Source organism: Heterocephalus glaber, unplaced genomic scaffold, assembly GCF_053883595.1.
Source record: "Heterocephalus glaber isolate CG9 unplaced genomic scaffold, H.glaber_assembly_v1.0 deba00001600, whole genome shotgun sequence".
Taxonomy (NCBI): Eukaryota; Metazoa; Chordata; class Mammalia; order Rodentia; family Bathyergidae; genus Heterocephalus; species Heterocephalus glaber.
Genome location: NW_028258372.1, coordinates 22320678 through 22341683, shown reverse-complemented (window position 1 = coordinate 22341683; position 21006 = coordinate 22320678). Strand labels below are relative to the sequence as shown.

The following is a 21006-nucleotide window of genomic DNA, read 5'->3' as shown; positions in this document are numbered from 1 at the left end:
TGAGTAGTTCTAAAGTTAGACATGTATCTGGGCTTACTTTTGCTAAACTTCAAGAATTAAGAATTACATGAGCATTTGAATAATAAAAACAATTCATACATGTATAAACGATCAGACCAGTCTTAGAACTTTGCCATAGCAATACTCAGTGAATGCAGTAAGCATGTAGAATTATATCTTTAAATTTCTGAAGGAAAGAAAATATGTCTTAAGCATTTCATAACCAGATTATTCCTGAAGTACTGTATGCGTAAGGCGACAGGCAGCCTAACCCAGAGATATCAGAGAAAGAAAAATACCTATATTTAAAACAAATAAGAATAAACTACTTGAAGATACCAGGCAACTAAGAGAAGAATCAGATTAGAAACTCAGAGCCAGATGTGGTATTACACTCCCAGCACTCAGGGATATGAAGCAGGAGGATTGCAAATTTGAGCCAGCTTGGTCAACTTAGTGACTTAGGAAGATCTTGTCTCAAAAAAAGGTTAAAAAAATGGAGGGGCTGGGGATATAGCTCAGTGTGAAGGCCCTGTGTTCAATCCTCAGTACTGGAGGAAAGCAAAAACAAAAATAGGAAGGGAGAAGCCACGGAACAATGGTGTGTATCAACCTCCTTAAGCAGAGTACGAACACTAGCAACTGTGGGAAATATGGTTCCAGGCCAGAATGCAAATGTTATAAACCTTCAAAAATAAAAATATTTGTCAAATCATTATTTTTCTGATATAGGGAGAAATGGAAAAATAGCAAAACTATACTATCAATATATTTTAAAATGGAAAAATAGTGATTTTTTTTGCAAAAGAAAAAAAAACTCATTGAAAGTAGTTTGAACAATGTTCTTGCCTTGCTGACTTTGTCATTGTATTACTTAAAATATGGAGCAAGCATCTTTTCTATACTTGAATTGTCATACTTATTTCCAAATTTGGATTAACTTCAAACATTTTATACTTCACTCTTTTAGTGTCATGAAATATCTCTAGAAGTTCTTTTAATAGGTTTTATTCAGACATTACTTCCTCTGTGGCATCTTCATTTTTTTATGTCACAACTATTTCCTAAATTTATGTCAGTAATTTGGCCTTCACTGTTTCCCTGCCTACATATCTGTAGAGATTTTTGAATGATGGCAGTGGTAACATTCCCAGGTAAGCCATTTCTTCTATAACCCCATTTGTGTTTGTGGCGGTTAGGTGGGGTGTCAACTTGATTTGCTTTGGGATCTGCATGGGAGTTTGGTGGAGTGCACTTTGCTGTGTCTGGGTGGGTCCTGGACTCATGTCTTTGGGTATTGTACATAGTCTCTGGCCCCTTCCTTGCTGGCACAGTTCCCCTTTCTTTGCTTCCCTGCTACCATGTACTAAGCAGCTTTGCTCCACCATGCCCTTTCACTATTATGTTCCTACCTTAGTGCCAGCATACCATGGACTAAATTCTCTTAAAACACACTCAAATCAAACCTCCTCCTTTAAGTTGTGAGTGTAGGGTATTGTAGCCAACAACAGGAAAAGTTGATTAATACAATATTTAATTTGAATTTCACTTCCAGTATTCTTATTTTTCTTTTTTCTTTGGTTTTTTGCTTAACTTTCATCTTTGTTGGCTAATTCCCTTTTTGCTCTCCATTTTTATAAACTGTTGTGTTAGTTATTTCTCTTGTTGCTGAGGGAAAGGGGAAAGCGTTTATTTGGCTTATAGTACTAGAGGTTTCAGTCCATAATCTGCTCTAAGGCAGGGCTGTAGAGGGTCAATAGTCCATGGCAACAGAAGCAGCAAAAGCAACAAGAGACCTTAACAGTGTCTTTCTGCCCCTTTGATCTTATTCGGACTACTGGGATTTGGGCGGTGCCAAACCAATCACTCACATAGAGTGGTTTAGTAATCACACACCCTTAATCCTAGTATCACACACTCTAGATTCACCCACCTCTGAAAAAGACTGCATGAAGCATTGGGGGGAGATCAAGACACAAGCCAGGACAACTGTCATGTAAGCTGATTCTTGCTGAGTGACAAGGCACATGACACACTTGCTGTCGATGTGTGAATTGAAGAACACGTGTATGGTGATATTCATGTGGCATGAATATATTCATGTATGTAGAGTGATCAATCATTGACAGACTTTGAAAGAAGTAATATGATTGATTGCTGATCATGGTGAGCATCTGTTATTTATATAGTGATTTGTGGACTGAAGAACTAGCACTGTATTATGTTGTTTATGCAATATCTCATAGTCAGTATACCAGGATAACTGACATTCGAACCATGTTGTTGAGTGTTTATTTAACTAAGCTATAGTAATTGAAACCTGTGCATAGTGAGACCAGGCAGAGAGAAAACCAAAATAACATAACTGACAAAAGTCCTAAATTGAATGGGAAAAAGTATAAGTATGTTAATTCTATGCTTGTCAGACAGTTAATGTTACCTAAAATTGAAACATATAGTTATGATTCTAACCTCTGAATGCTTCTTATAATCATATCTTACTAAGCTTTCAGAGACCCCTTCTTGGTATAGAAACAATTCAGCAGGTCTTTCTTCTTTCTGTCCTTCGTATTAAGGTGGGAATATTCTAGTCCAGTTTCATAGAAGCAGTTACCCAATTTAAAGAACCCAGTTCTGGCTTATGGCCATGTATGTACGGTCAGAGTATCAACTCCCGTATCTTTTGGGCATCACCATAACTCTCACTGCAGCCTGTCTTTATTTCTAATATCTCTGTTGTGGCTAGTGCAGCTTTATCTTTTCACTTGTGGTACTTTAAAATTTCTTTCTTTTCAAACTCAGTTATTATTAAATACAATTTTAAAATAATTCAGCATTTTATTGTGTTTATATGAGTAGGAAAGAAGATTTGTACATGTATTTTATTACCATCTTGACTGACTATTAACTGTCATGGTCATTCTTTAAACAAAAAAATCCCAGTAATCTGAACTATAAAGTACCTATTAATAAATATTGAGACATGAGAGACCTATAAGAAGAAACTGAATTCATAAAAGAAGATTTGAATTAATATAGTGATGAACTATATTCCTAGATGGGAAGAGTCAGTTTGCAAAGATTACAGTTTTCCCCAAGTTATGTTCTTGCAATTAAAACTTCAGTGGCATTTGGGGGAAATGTAAAAGTTACACAGAATAAATGTTGAAAAGCACGTTGGAGAGATAGAGTAATTACGGTAATGGTTCTGGCTAGGAATGAGTAGCTAGGACTGTAGAATAGAATAGAAACTACAGAAAAATGTGTTTGTGATAATTTTGAACAAAGAAATCTGGTATTTCAAGCAATTAGGGAAAGAATAGATTCTTTAAAAAGTGGCATTTGGGGCCAGGGATTTAGCTCAGTGGTTTCGCTGCCTGCTGCGCAAGCGCGAGGACCTGAGTTCGATCCCCGGTACCAAAAAAAGACAAAAAAGTGGCGTTTGGGAAATTGACTATTTTGGGGAAACAATTGACATTAAATCCCTATTTCACATTACAAACAAAAATAAATTCCAGGTAGACTAAATCTCTAAATATAATATAATATTATATATATATATATATATATAAAAGTTTCAGAGGCCTGGGGTAGCTTTGAAAAGTGTGCCTGAAATCCAGAAACCATAAGAAAGAGACTCACAGATTTAACTACACATTTAAAGCTTAAGGTGAACACACCATAAACAAAATCAAAAGCCAAACAAAAGACAGGAGAGGAATATTTACCATATGTAACAAAATGTGTAAGTCTCTTTTGGTAAAACAACAGCAAAAAATAAACAATAGAAAAATGGACAAAGGGCATAAACAGACATAAAAAGTAATAGCAATGGCAAATACAAAAAGATGCTTGTCCTTATTAATTCTGCAACTTGAGTTAATATTTTCTATTAAAATCCAGGAGACTTGCAAAATTGAAAACGTCAATCATCTCCTGTGTTAGTAAGAATATAATAAACTAAGTTTGGTAGTATCTATCAAAAATTATCCATCCCCTTGATTTACAGATCTGTTTTTAAGTAATCCACAGAAATACTAGCATATGTATGAAAGATGTATACAGATATTTCACATTTAATGACCTACCTGTTTAACTGCTATTAGGACTTACAGTCGAGGCACACTGTTCGGACTTTCAGCCTATCTTTCCTTTTTTTTTGTACAGTTCTGTACATCTTGTTTATAGAGCCTCAATGTCTTTTTTGTATGGTCCATGTTGTTTATACAGTACTGTAATTTTTACTGATTGTATTGTGCAGTACAATACTGTATTTTTAATGTTCTGTTATACAAGAGTTATTAAGAGTTATGCAAATAAAAGCAAAGTCATCAAGTTGGAGTTTCCTTCGACCATTTCTTTGTTCTGAATATTGTAATATAATTCCTCATTTAGTGACCAATTCAATTAACGACCTAGTCACAGGGACATAACTTGGTTGTTAAACAGAATGTCTGCTAGGCACACAGTTGTACAAAAGATTATATATATGTGCACATGGATGTTTATTGCAGCATTATTTATATGGTGAAAAATTGAAATCAACCTCCAAATGTATCAATACAGAAATAAATAAATTTTAGCATATTCATACTGTGGAATACTGTGAGGAGCAGGTACTTTTAAGGATATAGGCTGTGGTGTTAGGTTATCTGGCTTAGAATTCTAAATCCATTGTTTACTAGATGTATGACTTAGGGTTACATAATTTCTCTGGGCCTCAGTTTTCTCATCTGTGAAATGAAGATAATTGAATGTAATTCAGAGGGTTGTTGCAATAATTAAATTATAAAGTGTATAGAATTGTGCTTAGAATATAAATACTCAATATTACCTAATGTCAAGTTATCACTTTGCAGTTATAAAGTAGACCTATAACATTCTATCATGGAAAGACTCATGATTTCAGTAAATGAATTTTAGAGCAATATGTCCCTATAGCATAAGTAGCATAAGTATATTTTTGTAAATAAAAATTTTAAATGATATTTGAGCATATGTGCATATATTTGAATGTATATGAATAAATGTAGTAACCTCTGGGGAGTGAGATTAGGGGAGGGATATCAAATTATCAATTTTTAAAAGGATTTTTGGGTACTGTTCAAATTTCTTCAAGCATGTACTGTATTTGTGTTTAATTTTTTTAATTTTCCACAGACTATGTAATATAACTTTTGACTGACCTTCTTTTTATGTTATTTTTAAACTATGAAAAGGTCATACTCTCTACATGATGTATACTTTTGCTCATTTTCCTTAGTAACTTATTAAGGTTTTCTTTGTAGGAACATGCTTACCCAGCAGATGAACTCATGCCTTTAACCTGTAGAGGTCGTGTTAGAGGCCAGGAGCCAAGTCGAGGTGATGTTGATGATGCCCTGGGAAAGTGAGTATGAGCATGGGGTGGCATTTCAAAATACTGGTAGACATTTTGGAGGCAATTTACAGTCATATTTCTGGGCACTGGCTAAATTTTAAAGACTGCTTTAAGCACTGCATTAAGCTTCTTTATTCCTTTTTATTATCTTTTGCAAAAATTTAAACAGTTTACCCATTAGGTCAGAGAAAAGTTAGTTAATCTGGATGTAACTTTTAAAATATGTGTAAATTTAAAAAGGTATGCGAAGTCATTAACACATGATGAAGTTTTACTACTTTAATATTATTTTTTAAAGAGCTAATGAATGTTTCTATGCATCTTCAAAGATGTAGAATTTGTTAAGGCTTTTCAGATTCCTTCAGTATTTTATAGGTTACATTGTACATTGCATACAAGTAACTACTAGTTAATAGAAAGTACCAGACAATTGGATGTAGATAAGTCAGCTTAAACATTCATGGATAAAATATTTAGAATTTTAAATTTTGTGTCTTGTTATACTTTTTTCTTAGATTTTCCCTGACACTGATTGATTCTTTGGATACTCTTGTGGTAGGTTTGATTCTTCTTGGATTTACTTATTTTATAAGTATCATATTATGCACACTCAAGTATTATAAATTTAATCAACACAATAAGTATGAAATGGAAGACTTCAGAATTTAAAATGTTTATTTGCTTCTAAATAAATATTTCACATGGTTGAGGTCATGATGCCAAGTGAATATCAAGTGTAATTTTGTTCATTAATGGTAATACCCAAATAATTTATGGGGATATCAGCTTCTCTAATGATATTCAGGAAGGTCCCTCCCACTTTTTTAAAAGGATGGTTGAAATCAGAAGAAAGTAATTTTGGAAAATGCCATTGTGATTCTTGTGCCATAGTGATATGCTGCAATAATACTGAAATTGTTAAACTAGAATCTTTTGAAAGTGTTGATAAATGAAAACTTATTTTTCCCAGCAGTGATTTTTAGCAACAAATTAATGACTTCTTGGCTTTGTCAATCTCATATGATGAAGCAATTAATTTTGATGTATTCTGTTTCAGAATTGTTCATAATGACACAGGGATAGGTTGAGTTCCAGATGTCATGATTTCTAAATATACTATGTCTTTAGTATTTTACTTTTAGATATTTAGAATATAAAAGTAGGCTTGTTTAAGGATTTTCCCTAAGCCATAATTCTTAACTTTGAATTAATGCCCTGTGTGCTGATTAATATTTAAGAAAAAAACATCTGTGTGCTGATTAATATTTAAGAAAAAACATCTAGAAAATTTTCAGTGCCAGGTTTTACTTCCTGATACTGTTTCTATATTCTTTTTTCTCTGGGCCAATTTTAGAACAGAGATTCTCAAATCTTAATAGCCTCTTAGGAAGATCACCTGTGATGTTTAAAAAAAAAATTCCTGCCCAAATTATTCAATTTAACTGTTCTGGGTGAGGCTCAGTATTATTATTTACTCTTCTAAAGTTTCTCTTTAGTTTTAAAATGAAGCCATAAATGAGAAAACTTTGGTTGTTTAGACTTTTTTTTTTAAGCCAAGATCTTGCTATATAGTTCACCCTGGCCTTGAACTCACTATGTAGCCCAGGCAAGCCTCCTGCCTTAGCCTCCTGAGTGCTGGGATTACAGGTGTGAGCTACCACCACGCCTGGCCATTTAGATCTTTTTAGCTGGGTCACAGTTTTGAAAGCCACAGCTTCATTTCTCAGAGATTAATGGAATGTGTAAGCTACATTGTAATAACTATGAAAAAATATTGTATGTTTTTTTTGTTTGTTTTGTTTTGAGACAGGGTCTCACTATGTAGTTCAGCAGGCTGTCCTTGAATTCACTATGTAGACCAAGCTAGCCTAGAACTGGAATCCTCCTGCCCCAGTCTCCCAAGTGCTAGGATTACAGGTGTGCACTACCACACCCAGCTTGTATGTTTTACTTTTGGTTTAGTGGTTCTAAGTTTTCTGTAGATCACAGGGGAAGAAAAAAAGACAAAATATCCTGGAAGACACAAGTGATCACCTGGGAGAAGCTAAGTGGTGTGGTTGCTGGGTAATTCACATCAGGTCTACTTTGGTCTGAGGGAGCAGAGGAGGAGCAGAAACAGTGCTTGGATAGACCATAGGTACACTTACCTCTCTTTCTCATTGTTATCTTAGATGTGTTCTTCCACATCATGTTTCCCCATCATTTCTCTATAAATTCCTAATTGATTTTCATGAACTTGGACCTCAGAAATCCTATGTGTTTTGTAAAAGATGATCAGAAGTGAAGGAGAAAAAGTGGTTCCAGGTTGCATAAATTTCCTATGTTTAGAAATCTGTTGTTCTGTCTGATTGGGCAGCCATTAGTTATTTTGAAGATTATATCCTTCAGGCTATTCCTATTAAACACTTCGGCACTGATTCTAAAATAAGGTTTCTGGGCCAATAGCATCAGTATTGCTTAGGATCTGTTGAGAAGTACAGGATATTCAGCTTTATTCCAGACATACTGGATCAGAAACTCAGGCCTAGCAACCTCATTGCGAATAAGCTCCTAGGTGATTCTGATAATATGCTAATTTTTGGAACTGCTGCATAATGATGCAGTATTTTTTGATATATACTTTTTATTATTTTAAAATCAGTTATCTCAGAAGCTAATGTGAGAAAATAATTTTGTTTTTTCTTTTTCTGTTTTAAAAAATGGAACAGAATTTATTCAAGGGCTCTAGAGGACATCATAGACTCTTCAGAAGTTTGCATGGCCAAGCTTGTGCAGGGTTCAGGAGCACATGATTACAGTCCCTGCCAGTGAGCTTCTACTGAGACTTGCCCTCTCCTCCCCAGTGTCATGGCACTCTGGGCCCTCCTGTGTCTACTGCTATGATTGCTATAGTCTCTAATGACCTCTGCAGGCTTCCTGCTTATTTGTGTCACCAGCTTCCCATTGAGAATTGGGGGTAGGGCCTTCTGTTTATGAAGCCGTATCCTCTTTTCAAGTGTGATGCATAGGCCAGATCATCAGCTACCCTGGGAGCTTGTTAAAGTGCCAAACATGAGGCCTCAACCCAAGGATTGGGAGAGAATCTGATGAAGAACTTTTAAAACCAGTATACCTAAGTCACTGGGAAACCTGCTAAAATGTATTCTAATCCAGTAGATCCAAGATGGGGCCTAAGAGCCTGCATTTCTGCTAAGATGCCTGGTGGTTCTGAGCAGACCACACTATGAGTATTGAGTCTGGTAATCTGTGTTACTCCTTACAGCAGAGAGGAACAGAACAAGAGGTGATCACATGATACTGATATGTGTGACCTTGACCGAATTATTTAACTTTCCTGGGCCTGTTTTCACTTCAGAAGGGCCTGCAATGGACACATGTCCCTGCTAACTATATTATTTCCTACTAATCTCTGGTTCTGACTCAGATAAGTAATACCTATTTATTGAAGCTGTCTTTAAGAGGAGCCAAGAGTAAAGATCAGTAAACTTATACAAATATTTTTAAATACTTTATAAAATCTTTAAGTTTCAATCTTAGTAAGTGGGAATAACCAGAGCAACTTGTATGTCATCATAGCTTTGAAATGTACAAATTTATTTTGAATTTTCAATCATTATCTTAAACATTTTATTTTAAATTTCAACAGAAGAATTAGAGGAAAATTAAAATACTTTGAAAGTTTTTTTGATATTGGGAATGAATGCTATTTTTTATATTTTGTCAGTATAAACAATATTTTGAATTAACTTTATCTTTGTGATTATTTTTTCATTTTGTGATTTAGCAATTGTAGAATATTAATAAGACATATCACTTATAACAGTGCACATAATCTTACCATTTTTATTTTGGTTACACCATGATGTATTAAGTAGAATTTCTATTCCTGTATTTTGATCTTCAATCTTAAACAGTTCCAAAAGACAGCTGTCTAGTTTCTATTGATTGTTATGGAGTAATGCACTAAAATGTTCAGTATACTTTTGAATTACCATGAAATCTAGGGGAAAAAATTCAAACAAATTAGATATAATAGAGGAAAAAATGAGACCTGGATTTATCCTTTTTTAGCTAGAATTCTAAGAAACTCTTTAAATAATGGAGCTGTTAGAATGAATTTTCTGGCTAATTTTGGACAAAGGTAACTGCCTACTTTTGCTCTTTTTAGGAACAAATGATATTGGTACTATTCTTGATTGTGTTGATTTTGGGAAAAAGGCCTTTTGTTTTTTTCAGTTTATGAAGCAGCTTAGACCTTAAAGAATACATATGGAAGGAAGTTTAAATATATGTTCAAGAGGGAAAAATTCTCAAGAGATAGACTAGGGAAAAACAAAATTAGCAAAGTGATATTTTTCCTTTCTCTTCTTTCCCTCCCACCCCCCTGTACTAGTTCAGAAGAGTAGGGTCAGAAGAGTAGAAAATTTACACAAATGTAGTATGAGGACCATATGTGTCTGCATTTGGTGCTGCAGAATTTGCATGGAATTTAAGAGAGAAGACAAAGTAGTGAATTTAAAATCAGGTTTCCTACTATCTATTACTCAGGGCCTACCTTAACTTTTAGTTTTTCTTGAAAAACTATATTATGGAATGTTTTGTAACTGTATTAGAAGTCTTAGTGAAAATATCAGATAAAGTAAAAAAAGTACTACAAAATATTATCAGACAAAAATATTAGTCAAATAAAGGTAAATTTCTTTTAATGCATCTAGTCTCTTACATAACATCTAATAATACAGCCTTCATTTAGACTGGAAAATCAAAGCAACCTATGTAATGATAGTGACCCCTTCATGAGTTCATTTTAAGAATCCAGTTTTTAGTTTAGTCAGGATTCTAGACCTGCATGATATTAAACACTTGATAATAAGCACTTATTTAGACATTCTGATACAAGTATTTTATGTGTATTATCTCATTTAAGAAAACAATCTTGTAAGAGTATTTTTTTTAAATAAAGGAACGGGCTCAGGCTCAGAGATTGAAATAACTTGTTTTAGATCACTTGGATAAAACAGGCAGTAAGTGAGAGAACCAGAATTCAAACCAGAACTTACTTTTTTTGCAGTGCTGAGGATCAAGCACAGGTCCTCACATACGCTGTTCTCTTAACCCTAATAACATTTCACTCCCTCTTTAGTGAATAAGACATCCCAGGGGGAAAGATGGTAGCTGTATAGATCAATCAGCTGCAGAAAGAACTTTCTTCTGAGACTAAACATTTCTAACACAGTGCTTGATGAATAGGATGATTGTTTTGTTTTGGCTTGTAAATCAGATCCTAGGAGAGCTCAGTTCAAATAGCTCTGTGTCATGGGTTTTTTTGTTTTATCTTTATCCACAATGCTTAGGACTAGAAGTCCCAAGATTTCAAAGTTTTTTTAATATTCTGAAATGTTGTCATATTGACATAGACTCTAGAGGTTGAGCATCCTTAATCCACAAATCTGAAATGCTCCAAAATCTGAAACATTTTGAGTGGTATCAACATGACAGTCAAAACCCCATAATTTCATGTTTTGGGGCATTTGGATTTCAGAACATTTCAGAGCATTTCAGCTTTTAGAGCAGATTGCATTTTGTATTTTTGGCTTAGAGAAGCTCAAGTCTGTATCAATTCAGTTTTTAAATTTTATTGTATTAGTACATGTGGGCAGTACATAATGTTTACATTTCTTGTGTGGAGTTGGCACATGTACGTAAAACATTTTCATTCCTTTTTTCATCCCCTTTCCCTTTCTTCCTTCCCACCTTCCTCCATCGCTTGATCTTCCTCTTTGAGAAAAAGCTATCTCCCTGCTTCCTATTATCTCTCTTTTATTTTGCTCTTCATTTTTACTTTGTTTCTCATGTAAGAGAAACCATGTGTGTCAGTTCTTTTGACGATTGTTTTAAAGTACTGAAGATACTTTATTATATCTAAGTGTGTAAAGGGCTACATAAAATGTAGAAAGATGCACTTTTTTTTAGTTTTAGATAACATTACATCTTTATGCTTAAAGGATACATTATTTTATATGGGTTACTTTTTTGAGCCTTGAAATATAAATAAGTTGTTTTTAGTAGCTCATTCTGATGATCTTTCTTTTTGACTTGGTAGAAAAGAGTTTTATTTCATAATTTTCTTCTCCTAGGTATTAAATAAAACTAAAGAATTTGAAGATGCAGTGAGAAAAGTTTTAAGAGATGTTAATTTAGATAATGATGTAGTTGTATCTGTCTTTGAAACAAACATCAGAGTTCTTGGGTAAGTATGTAAGTAAGACACTATACCTATAATTTTAATAACAGAAAAGCTTAGGGTATATTATTTAGTTCTTGAAAGCAGTAAGTTTCTTATATTTAAAAGATAAAATTTGGGGTATTCTGAAGCTGTAGGTTAACCCTACATGCTATTAGTCACAGATTGCAAAAGGCTGTGGAAATACAAGTGTCTTTACAAGTTGTGATAAAAAGTACTGTGACTGCTGTTACCAAATACCATCCAGTAGAAAGAAGGGAGGCTGGTAAAAACATTATGGTGTGTTCTCATCCACCTTATTCACTAGATCTGGCACTATGTGATTCCTGGCTCTTCCCCAAGGTCAAAATGACCATGAAAAGTAAACCTTTTGCATTGATTCAGGACATCAAGGCAGCCACAGCAGTGCAACTAAAGACACTCACGAAAGAGAACTTCCAGAACTGCTTCAGAAAATGGCAAGGACAATGGGATAAATCTGTTCAAAACAAAAGGGGAATATTTTTCAGGGGATTAATGGCAATCTATCTTTTACTGTAATACTTTTTTTTTTTTTTTTGGTACCGGGGATCCAACTCGGGACCTTATGCTTGCAAGACAGGTGCCGGAACTACTGAGCTAAATCCCCAGCCCTGTAATACATTTTTTAAGTTTAAACATTCACTGTATTTTTAGATCACATCTTGTAGTTGTAGACACAAACCAAGAAAATGCCCGTGTAAGGTTGAACATTTGTTACATTAGCTCATCACAGCTTTTTCATGAGCTTTAACATGAAAGTATCTCTGCAGAGAAGCCAAATGAAACTGAATTTATAGGATTGCCTCTCAACTAAACAACTTGAAATACTCCTTGAGATATTTAAAAATGTGAAGTTAAAGGATTTATTACCTCATTTCAATATTGGTAATTTTTTATATTAATGATTACTTTTGTGATATACTCATCTCATTTTATCAAAGTAAGTCTTCACTTTGGTTAAATATAAAAAGTTACTTAGCTTTTCAGAGTTTATTAATCCATTACTTTTTTTTTGGTACTGGGGATCGAACTCGGGTCCTTGAGCTTGCTCAGCAGGCAGCGAAACCACTGAGCTAAATCCCCGGCCCTAATCCATTACTTTTAATAGAGTAAGACTTTTTTTTGTTAAACTAAGCGGGTTAAATAGTTCATGGCGATACAATTAAATTTTTAAATTTAAAATTCGTTAAAATTGATTTATCACATTTGTTAAAATAAATGATGCCTGTGATATTCTTTGTTTTAAGCAAGTTTAAGGTGTTTATGAATGCCAGACACTTTACAACATAGAGCATCTGATTTTTAAAGTATGTTGACTGTGTAATTATGATAGTTTGCCATAAATGAGTAGCCAGCAAAGAACTAAGGTCTTCCGTAGTCTTCCCTTACGTATGGTAAATTGTTCATAGCAAAATACTCACACCTTTTTAGATAGTGACTTTTAATTATCTGGAAGATATGGATAATGTGTTGTCTCTGTGATTATAGAGGTCTTTTGGGTGGACACTCACTGGCAATTATGCTGAAAGAAAAAGGCGAATACATGCAGTGGTACAAGGATGAACTTCTCCAAATGGCAAAGCAGTTGGGTTACAAACTTCTGCCAGCTTTCAATACTACCAGTGGCCTTCCTTATCCAAGAGTAAGTAATTCTGAAAAAGTACAATAGTCTTTACATACTTCCTTTGCTGTTTTAAAGTGACTTTTTGTGAACAAAACCATTGTTCCTTACTTGTTTGAGGCTGGAAAAAAATGTTTCAAAGCTATATAACAAATTTATATTGACATTTTAATCAAATTATATTTAGAAGATGTGAGAATTAAATTAATTTAAGTTTTACTATGTCTCAGCTTAAGAGATTATGCCGCAAAAGGGAGAAACAGGTGCTATACTGGAACTTTGGCCAGAATTGTTTGTGCTGAAGTTACAGTTGAAGCAGTGAGAGCAGGTAGGCCTTACTCTCTGAAGGAGAGGATACAAAGAGAAAACAGGACTGAGCAGGCCATGAGAAGGAAGTAGAGCTGTTGAGGAGAGCATTCAGAGATCCAGGAAACAAACCATGATGTAGTGGATAGTATTATAACATCCAAACAGAGGAACTTCAACAGGCAGAGATATTCTAGAAAACTGGAACAGATTTGGGTACGAACAGAGCCTTGAATGTTATAATGTGGTAGATTAAAGAGGGGGAAAAGATTCAAAGTAAGTGAAAAGTAGGAATGGACCACTTACTTGTTGTGGGATGTTTTCAATGTTAGTAGTTAAAGGAGACTTGGCAGCAGAGTCAGTTGAATATTTTTTATTTTTCCAAAAAGACAATTTTATATTTAAAGCAGAGGGAAAGAAGCCATTGCAGATAAAAAGAGCTCTTCTGACTTATTTCATTGTTTATTAACACTATTACTATTTCCCTCTTAGCCAAGATTACCAAACTTTATCATGTTTTTCTTTTCTTATTTTTTCTATATTGAAGTCAATATAACTTTGTATTATATTTATTTCTACACTACTATAAATGCCTAATTCTTTTCTTTCTGGTTTATGATTCAGGTCATTTGGAAAATTAATATTACTAAAACAATTTTTGTTGAAAATAAAAATTTTATTGACTGTTGTATTGAGTTTCCTTTAACGTTCAGAATTCTTTGTAGTTTGGAAGCAGACTTTCTTTTTCCCATACTCTATACTCCAGTGAAATCTGTTTTCTGTCCCAACCAAAACATTCTATAGTGTTCCCCAAAAACTAAGGTTTTTTGTCCATTCCATGCTTTTAGGCTCTATTTCTTGGCATAACTTCTCTACCAATACAAATCAAATAAGGCTCATTTCCTCCTCAAGAAGTCACCTTGAATAGGTAGACAATACAGCATGATAGAGGATGGTGTTGTACAAATTGAAGGTCCCATCCCATTCATTTACGCACCAATTTAGTTGGTTATCACCAGCACTTTAACTTCAATGGAAAGGACTAGATTTAAATGTCTAATTATTTAAATTTCTAGTTTTTGGTATTTTAAATAGCTTTCCTGTGAACATTCCTATATACATCTTTTTATATATACTTCTTATTTCTTCTTTAAGATGGATTTCTATAAGAGGGAGTCATAGAGCAGGGGATGCTTTTTCACACTTTAGGTAACTACTGTCCAGTTGCTCTCCAAAAAGATTCTTTTATACTTTACCAGTGTTACATAGTTAACGATGCTTTTTTTTTTTGGTACCGGGGATCGAACTCGGGTCCTTGCACTTGCGAAGCAGGCAGTAGAACCACTGAGCTAAATCCCCAGCCCCTTACCAGTGTTACATAGAAGTGTACGTAACGATTGTACTGTTGCCAACACCATATATCATCATTCTTTTGTCAATAAGAAAAAAATGAAATTGTTTTAATGTGAATTTCTTTATTAGTAAAATTAAATTTGACCTTTTTTCCTATAGCTTATTAAAATTAGAAACAAAGTTACTTTAAGCAATGTATAGACATTTACATAATTGAATTTACTTTTAGTAAATATTTTTAGTTTTTGTTGTAAACAGAGATGCTAGATTTTGAGGCATCAAGCATATCTTTACTTTTACAATTATATGAGAAACAAATATGGAATTGATACAGAAGAAACTGAATATTATAATGAACAAAGAAACATTATTAGTTTCTTACCTCTGAAGTATCAATAAAAAATTTAAACATTTTGAAAGGTGATTACAGAAGAAAATAATTGCTTCCCCTTCTTTCTTTATACACACTTAGTGACTGCTTTTGCTCATGAAAATTTGTGGTCTCTCAGCTATTATAAATTGATATAATTTGCATAAATTGAGGAATTCACTAGACAGAAATGATGTTGTAAGAGTTAATGGGCATTTTTCACCTTATATATAAACTTTGTCTATATTTTGGAATGCCATTTCTTTAAAGTTATTAAAAGCAATTTGTCACCTTTTTAAATAAATCTTATTGCTAAGATTGAGTAAATGATATCTATAACATACAGGGTTATTAGGAATCCTACTCATATATACATTATATAAATATATATAAGAATTTTCAGGATGGCTAATAGGCAATATAGGCAATTTATACTTTACTAAATTTGTACCTTGTAATTTATACTTTACTAAAAGGTAAAAACCTTTTAGTAAAAACTTCTTAGTAAAAAAAGTGTGCTTTTTAGTGAAAGGATGGAAAAAATATTCCATGCAAATGGCATCCAAAAGCAAACATAAACATCTATACTCATATCTGACAAGGCAGGCTTATATACAAAATTAGTCAAAAGGAACAAAGGCTACTACATCAGTAAAGGGAACAATCTGCCAAGAAGGTTTACAATTGTAAAATTTATCTTCACGGAACATTAGTGTTCTTAGTTTCATAAAATAAGCAGTATTCAACAGGCCTCAATACAGTAACAAGTGGATGACTTCAGTGTTCCACACTGAACAGTTATTAACAGTTAGGTTGTTGCCCAGACCAAAAAAAAAAAAAAAAAAAATCCAACAGTGCAACAACAGAATTACACAACACTGAAGATCAAGTAGACTTTGCAGACATCTATAAAACATTCCATTCAACAGCTGTAGTGTATGAATTATTTTCAGCAGCTCATGGAACTTTCTTCAAAATAGATATTTTACATCATAAAGCAAATTAAGTTCAATAAAAAATTGAAATAATTTCTTATATCTTACCAGACCACAATGGAATAGAACTAGAAATCAACAGTGAGAGAAACCATGTAAATACATGGAGATTGAACAGTTTACTTTTGAATAATCAATGGGTCATTCAAGAAATCAAGGAGGAAATTTTAAAAATCCCTAGAATCAAATGAAAATGGAAATATAACATACCAGAATCTTTGGGATACAGTGAAGGTCATTCTAAGAGGGAAGTTTATACCTGTGAGTGCTATTAAAAACATAAGACAGATATCAAATAAATAATGTAGTGATTCATCACTGGGTCTTAGAAAAACCAAACCAAATGCAATGGAAGGAAGAAATAGTAAAAATCAAGGTAAAATTAATGAAATAGTTTCTATAAGAACAATGCAAAAGATCGATGAAACAGTTGATTCTTTGAAAAGGTGAGGAAGATTGATAAACCCTTAGCCAAACTAGTCAAAAGAAAAAGAGAACCAAATCAATAAAATTAGAGATGAAAAAGGAAATGGTACAACAGACAGCACTGAAATCTAGAGGATCATTAGGGGCTATTTTAAAGCCTGATACTCCAATAAACTGGAGAAGCAGGAAGAATTGGATAAATGTTTAGACACATATAAACCAACAGGATATAAAAATCCTCAACAGATCAATAAGAAGCTATGAGATTGAAGCAGTAATAAAAAGACTACTAACAAGTAACAGGACTAGATGTGTTTACTGCTGAATTTTATCACACTTTTTTTTTTTGGTACCGGGGATTGAACTCAGGACCTTGTGCTTCTGAGGCAGGCGGTGGAACCACTAAGCTAAATCCCCAGCCCGAAGCTAAATCCCCAGCCCCCAGACTTTTAAAGAACTAACACTAATAGTCCTCAGACTATTACGTAAATAAAAAGGGGAGGAATGCTTTCCAAATTCACTCTTGAGTCCTGTATCATACTGATACCAAAACCAGATAAGGACACAACAAAAAAAGAATATTATAGACCAATATCTTTAATGAATATAGATGTAAAAATCCATGCAAAATACTTGCAAACTGAATTCAGCAGTACATTAAAAGGATCATACACCATGATCAGATTGGTTTCATTCTAGTATGGTTCAGCGTATACAAATCAATAAACAGAATTAAGGTAAAATCAAGGTAAAAATCACATCATTTCAGTTGATGCAGAAAAGCCTTTGATAAAATTCAACATCCATTCACGACAAAAGCACTAAAGAAACTAGCTACAAAACCATTATACCTCAACGTAATAAAGACTATATATGACAGATCCATAGCCAGAATCATACTGAATGGGAAAAACTGATAACATTTCCTCTAAAATCAGGAATGAGACAAGGGGATCTATTTTTACCACTCCTGTTCAATAAATACTGTACTTGATATTTTAGAGCAATTAGGCAAGAGAAAAATAAAAGGATACACATAAAGGAAGAAGTTAAATTATCTTTAGGTTTGCATTTAAGAGGGTGCAAGATTTAAATGATCTGATGTAGTTAGATATTTTAAGAAATATCCTTTTACATAATTTTGTAGCAATTGTCTTGGGATAGTAAGGGCTGTAATTTAGTATGTAAACAATATACAAAATGTTAACACGTGAAATATTTTTAGTATACTAAGACTTTGATTCCAAGTATTTCTTTTTTTCTTATGGGAAAAGACATTAAAAGTGAAATATAAACGTTTATTCTTTTTTGTTTTGTTATTGCCTTCTCATGACTACTCCCTGAATTTTACCATGCTTAGCTCACTGCTACTACCAGTCTAGTGGTAGTTCTTCTTCTGAATTTTGATAGTTTTTGATCAGTCCTTTTGTTTGATACTTACTTATGACATTTAATTATTAGCTATCTCGTCTATATACATATCTCTTACTTGCTCTGTCTGTTAAGATCCTTTAAGGAAAGATCTATTTCTTTGTATCTTATAGTATCTATCACACAGCTAAGTAATAAATATCAATCAATTGATTGCGGTAATTAATAGAACTAACCAGATAATATTTCTCACTTGTTATTCTTAGTACAAATATGTATAAAATTTCTATACTTTATCTTAGTGTAATATTAAATTTTTATTTGATTATTGAGGATTACTTCTCTTTATTATTCTTAATATAAATTTTCGATTTTAGATCTGTAGATAGGGACATGGACAGCATAAGGTAGTAGGACATACTTTCCATTCCTATTCATCATGAAGAATACCTAAAACTAGTTAATCTCTTGAAATACAAATGGTAAAGATAATTATGAATTTGGGTGGAGATGGAATGATATTACTAGGCTAACAGCATGTGGAACTACCTTAAGTGGCATTCTGGGAAGAGAGATAAATGGCAGTACTGAAGACATACAGTGATTATCTTACCCCTTGGTAAAAAGTGTACTTATTTAGCTAGCCTGCCAGCAAGGCAGTATATTCTACATTTCAACTTCTGAAACCTTTAACCAAAAATTTAATCTCTTCAAATGCATACCATTATAATCAGTTTTTTCTCTATAAAGAACTCTCAATTAAACCTAATTTCTTTTTTTTTTTTTTTTGGTACCGGAGATCGAACTCAAGTCCTTGCGCTTCTGCAGCAGGCGGTGAAACCACTGAGCTAAATCCCCGGCCCTAAACCTAATTTCTTTTAAAGATGGTCTACCCTTCTGTTCTTGAACTAACTAGTTCAAACTGTCCAGAAAACAAAATTGTTATGGAAGGTGTTTTTCTGTGTAATTGTTATAATGATGTTGCATTTTGATATCATTGAGGAATGAACTAAATAAAGACTTACTTACTCTGTTAATATTATGTGCTTACAATATATTTCCTTAGATGTTAATTGGAAGGTCACAAAGGTCATCAGATTGAGCTTCAGTGTTCAATAACTTCATGAATTATTTTCATGACTTGATAAAAAGTCTTGCTAAATAATTTTATCAGAAATATGTTATCTCTTGATAGTTACTAATGATAATCTTTTGGTTGTATTTAGATTAATTTAAAGTTTGGCATCAGAAAACCAGAGGCTCGGACAGGGACTGAGACAGATACCTGTACAGCTTGTGCAGGTACCTTGATCCTTGAGTTTGCTGCTTTAAGTCGATTCACTGGAGCAACAATATTTGAGGTTTGCTTTTCATGGTCTTTGATCTTCTGGGTATTGGGCATAAGTAACTATATATTTGATTCCCATTGGTTAGGCATTAGGATGATCCATTGGAGGATTACTGTTTTTTAATGAACTTTTTATCTGAATTCCATTACGTAGTTTTTGATTGTCAGAAACATAAAAGTCATTGTGAGGCAGCCACTGTTAATACAACTTTGCATTTGTTCACAAACTATGAAGTAAAATTTTAGTTCATTCTTAGAAGATTATGTATATCATATAAATTTGGTAGCTCCTTGATATCATCGTTGTCTAATATGAAGTACTATATCTGTTTCATTTATTAGAAATCCAAATAGTTGATTGAATTTCTGAAACCTTCACTAATCTAAAACAGTGAAATTTTTGCATTTAAATCTTGATTGAAAGTCTAATCTGTAAATTTGTTTACTCAAGTTGAAATGTCATTCGTTTTCTAAAACCCTTACTATCCCCCACATAGATTTTCTGGTCCAGGCATTTCTCACATTTAGAAAAACAACTATTTAACCATGTCATTGGAGTGCAGTAATTATATAAATAGCTTCTTTAAAAATATATGACTTGGGTGAATTTTTAAAATTTCAACAACATACAGAATAGAAATAAGGGAATATATATATATCAGCATTTCAGATGTTGGATCTGAATGTAGTAAAAGTAGAATGATCTTTGTGTAGTTTTTTGTATACAAATGTTTGAAGGGCAGATTTGTGCTTGATTGGTTTATCTTTTAAACTAAAATTTTTATTCTATACCTAGTTGATATATGTTACCTTTCACTAAAGAATCTAGATATTTTGCATGCTTATAAGTGTGAGCTGTAAGTTCTCTAAGATAATGATCCATTTACAGATGAAGAAAATCAGACTCCAAGAGGACAAGAGAGCTGGGCACAGAGGCACACACCTATAATCCCAGCTACTTGGGAGACTGAGGCAGGAGGATCACAAATTCAAGGCCAGCCTTGGCATTTTAGAGAGACCCTGTCTCAAAATAAAGAGTTGGGGCCAGGTGTGGTGGCATGCACCTGTAATCTTAGTAATTTGGAGGCTGAGGCAGAAGGATTGCTGCAAGTTCAAGGCTAGCCTGGGCTACCTAGTGAGTTCAAGGCCAGCCTGAAGTATCAAGTGAGACGTCTCTCAAAACCAAACCAAAACAAAACAATGGATGAGGGGATGGTTGAGGATATAGCTCAGTAGTAGAACAATTGATAGCATAGTGCAGCCTTAGGTTTCATCCCTAGTACTGAAAAAAAAAAGAATCCATGTCTCTCTGAATTCAAAACTCATGTTCTTTCCACTAGCTATTTTTTGTTTATGAGTAAATCTGTTGACAATCATAATTTTTTAAACTTTTTGAATTTGCAGTGTTTTATTTTCAGAGAAGCAAACCGATGTAGTTGACAGAGTATTGATCTAATAGAAGATTGGAAAGGTTTGGCTACAGTCTGTGAGCCAAATCTAGCCACTCCCTATTTTTGTTCAAAAAGAAAGTTGTATTGGAACACAGATATGCTGAGTTATTTATTTTTCTC

The 21006-nt window shown here is 33.4% G+C and overlaps 1 protein-coding gene and 1 pseudogene across 44 annotated transcripts in view; one reads left to right on the top strand and one right to left on the bottom strand.

Annotated features, from left to right (window-relative positions):
- LOC106010905 (centromere protein I pseudogene) overlaps positions 1–21006 on the bottom strand; it is a 194946-nt pseudogene that overhangs the window by 96931 nt on the left and 77009 nt on the right. The gene's annotated exons all lie outside the window — the stretch shown is intronic.
- Edem3 (ER degradation enhancing alpha-mannosidase like protein 3) overlaps positions 1–21006 on the top strand; it is a 78422-nt gene that overhangs the window by 11849 nt on the left and 45567 nt on the right. For all 4 annotated transcript variants that reach the window (XM_004862796.4, XM_021242922.2, XM_004862795.4 and 1 more), the window contains exons 3-7: positions 5289–5389; positions 5896–5935; positions 11518–11630; positions 13134–13287; positions 19314–19448. In XM_004862796.4, coding sequence (XP_004862853.2) covers positions 5289–5389; positions 5896–5935; positions 11518–11630; positions 13134–13287; positions 19314–19448 — 543 coding nt within the window. The remainder of the gene's footprint in view (positions 1–5288; positions 5390–5895; positions 5936–11517; positions 11631–13133; positions 13288–19313; positions 19449–21006) is intronic.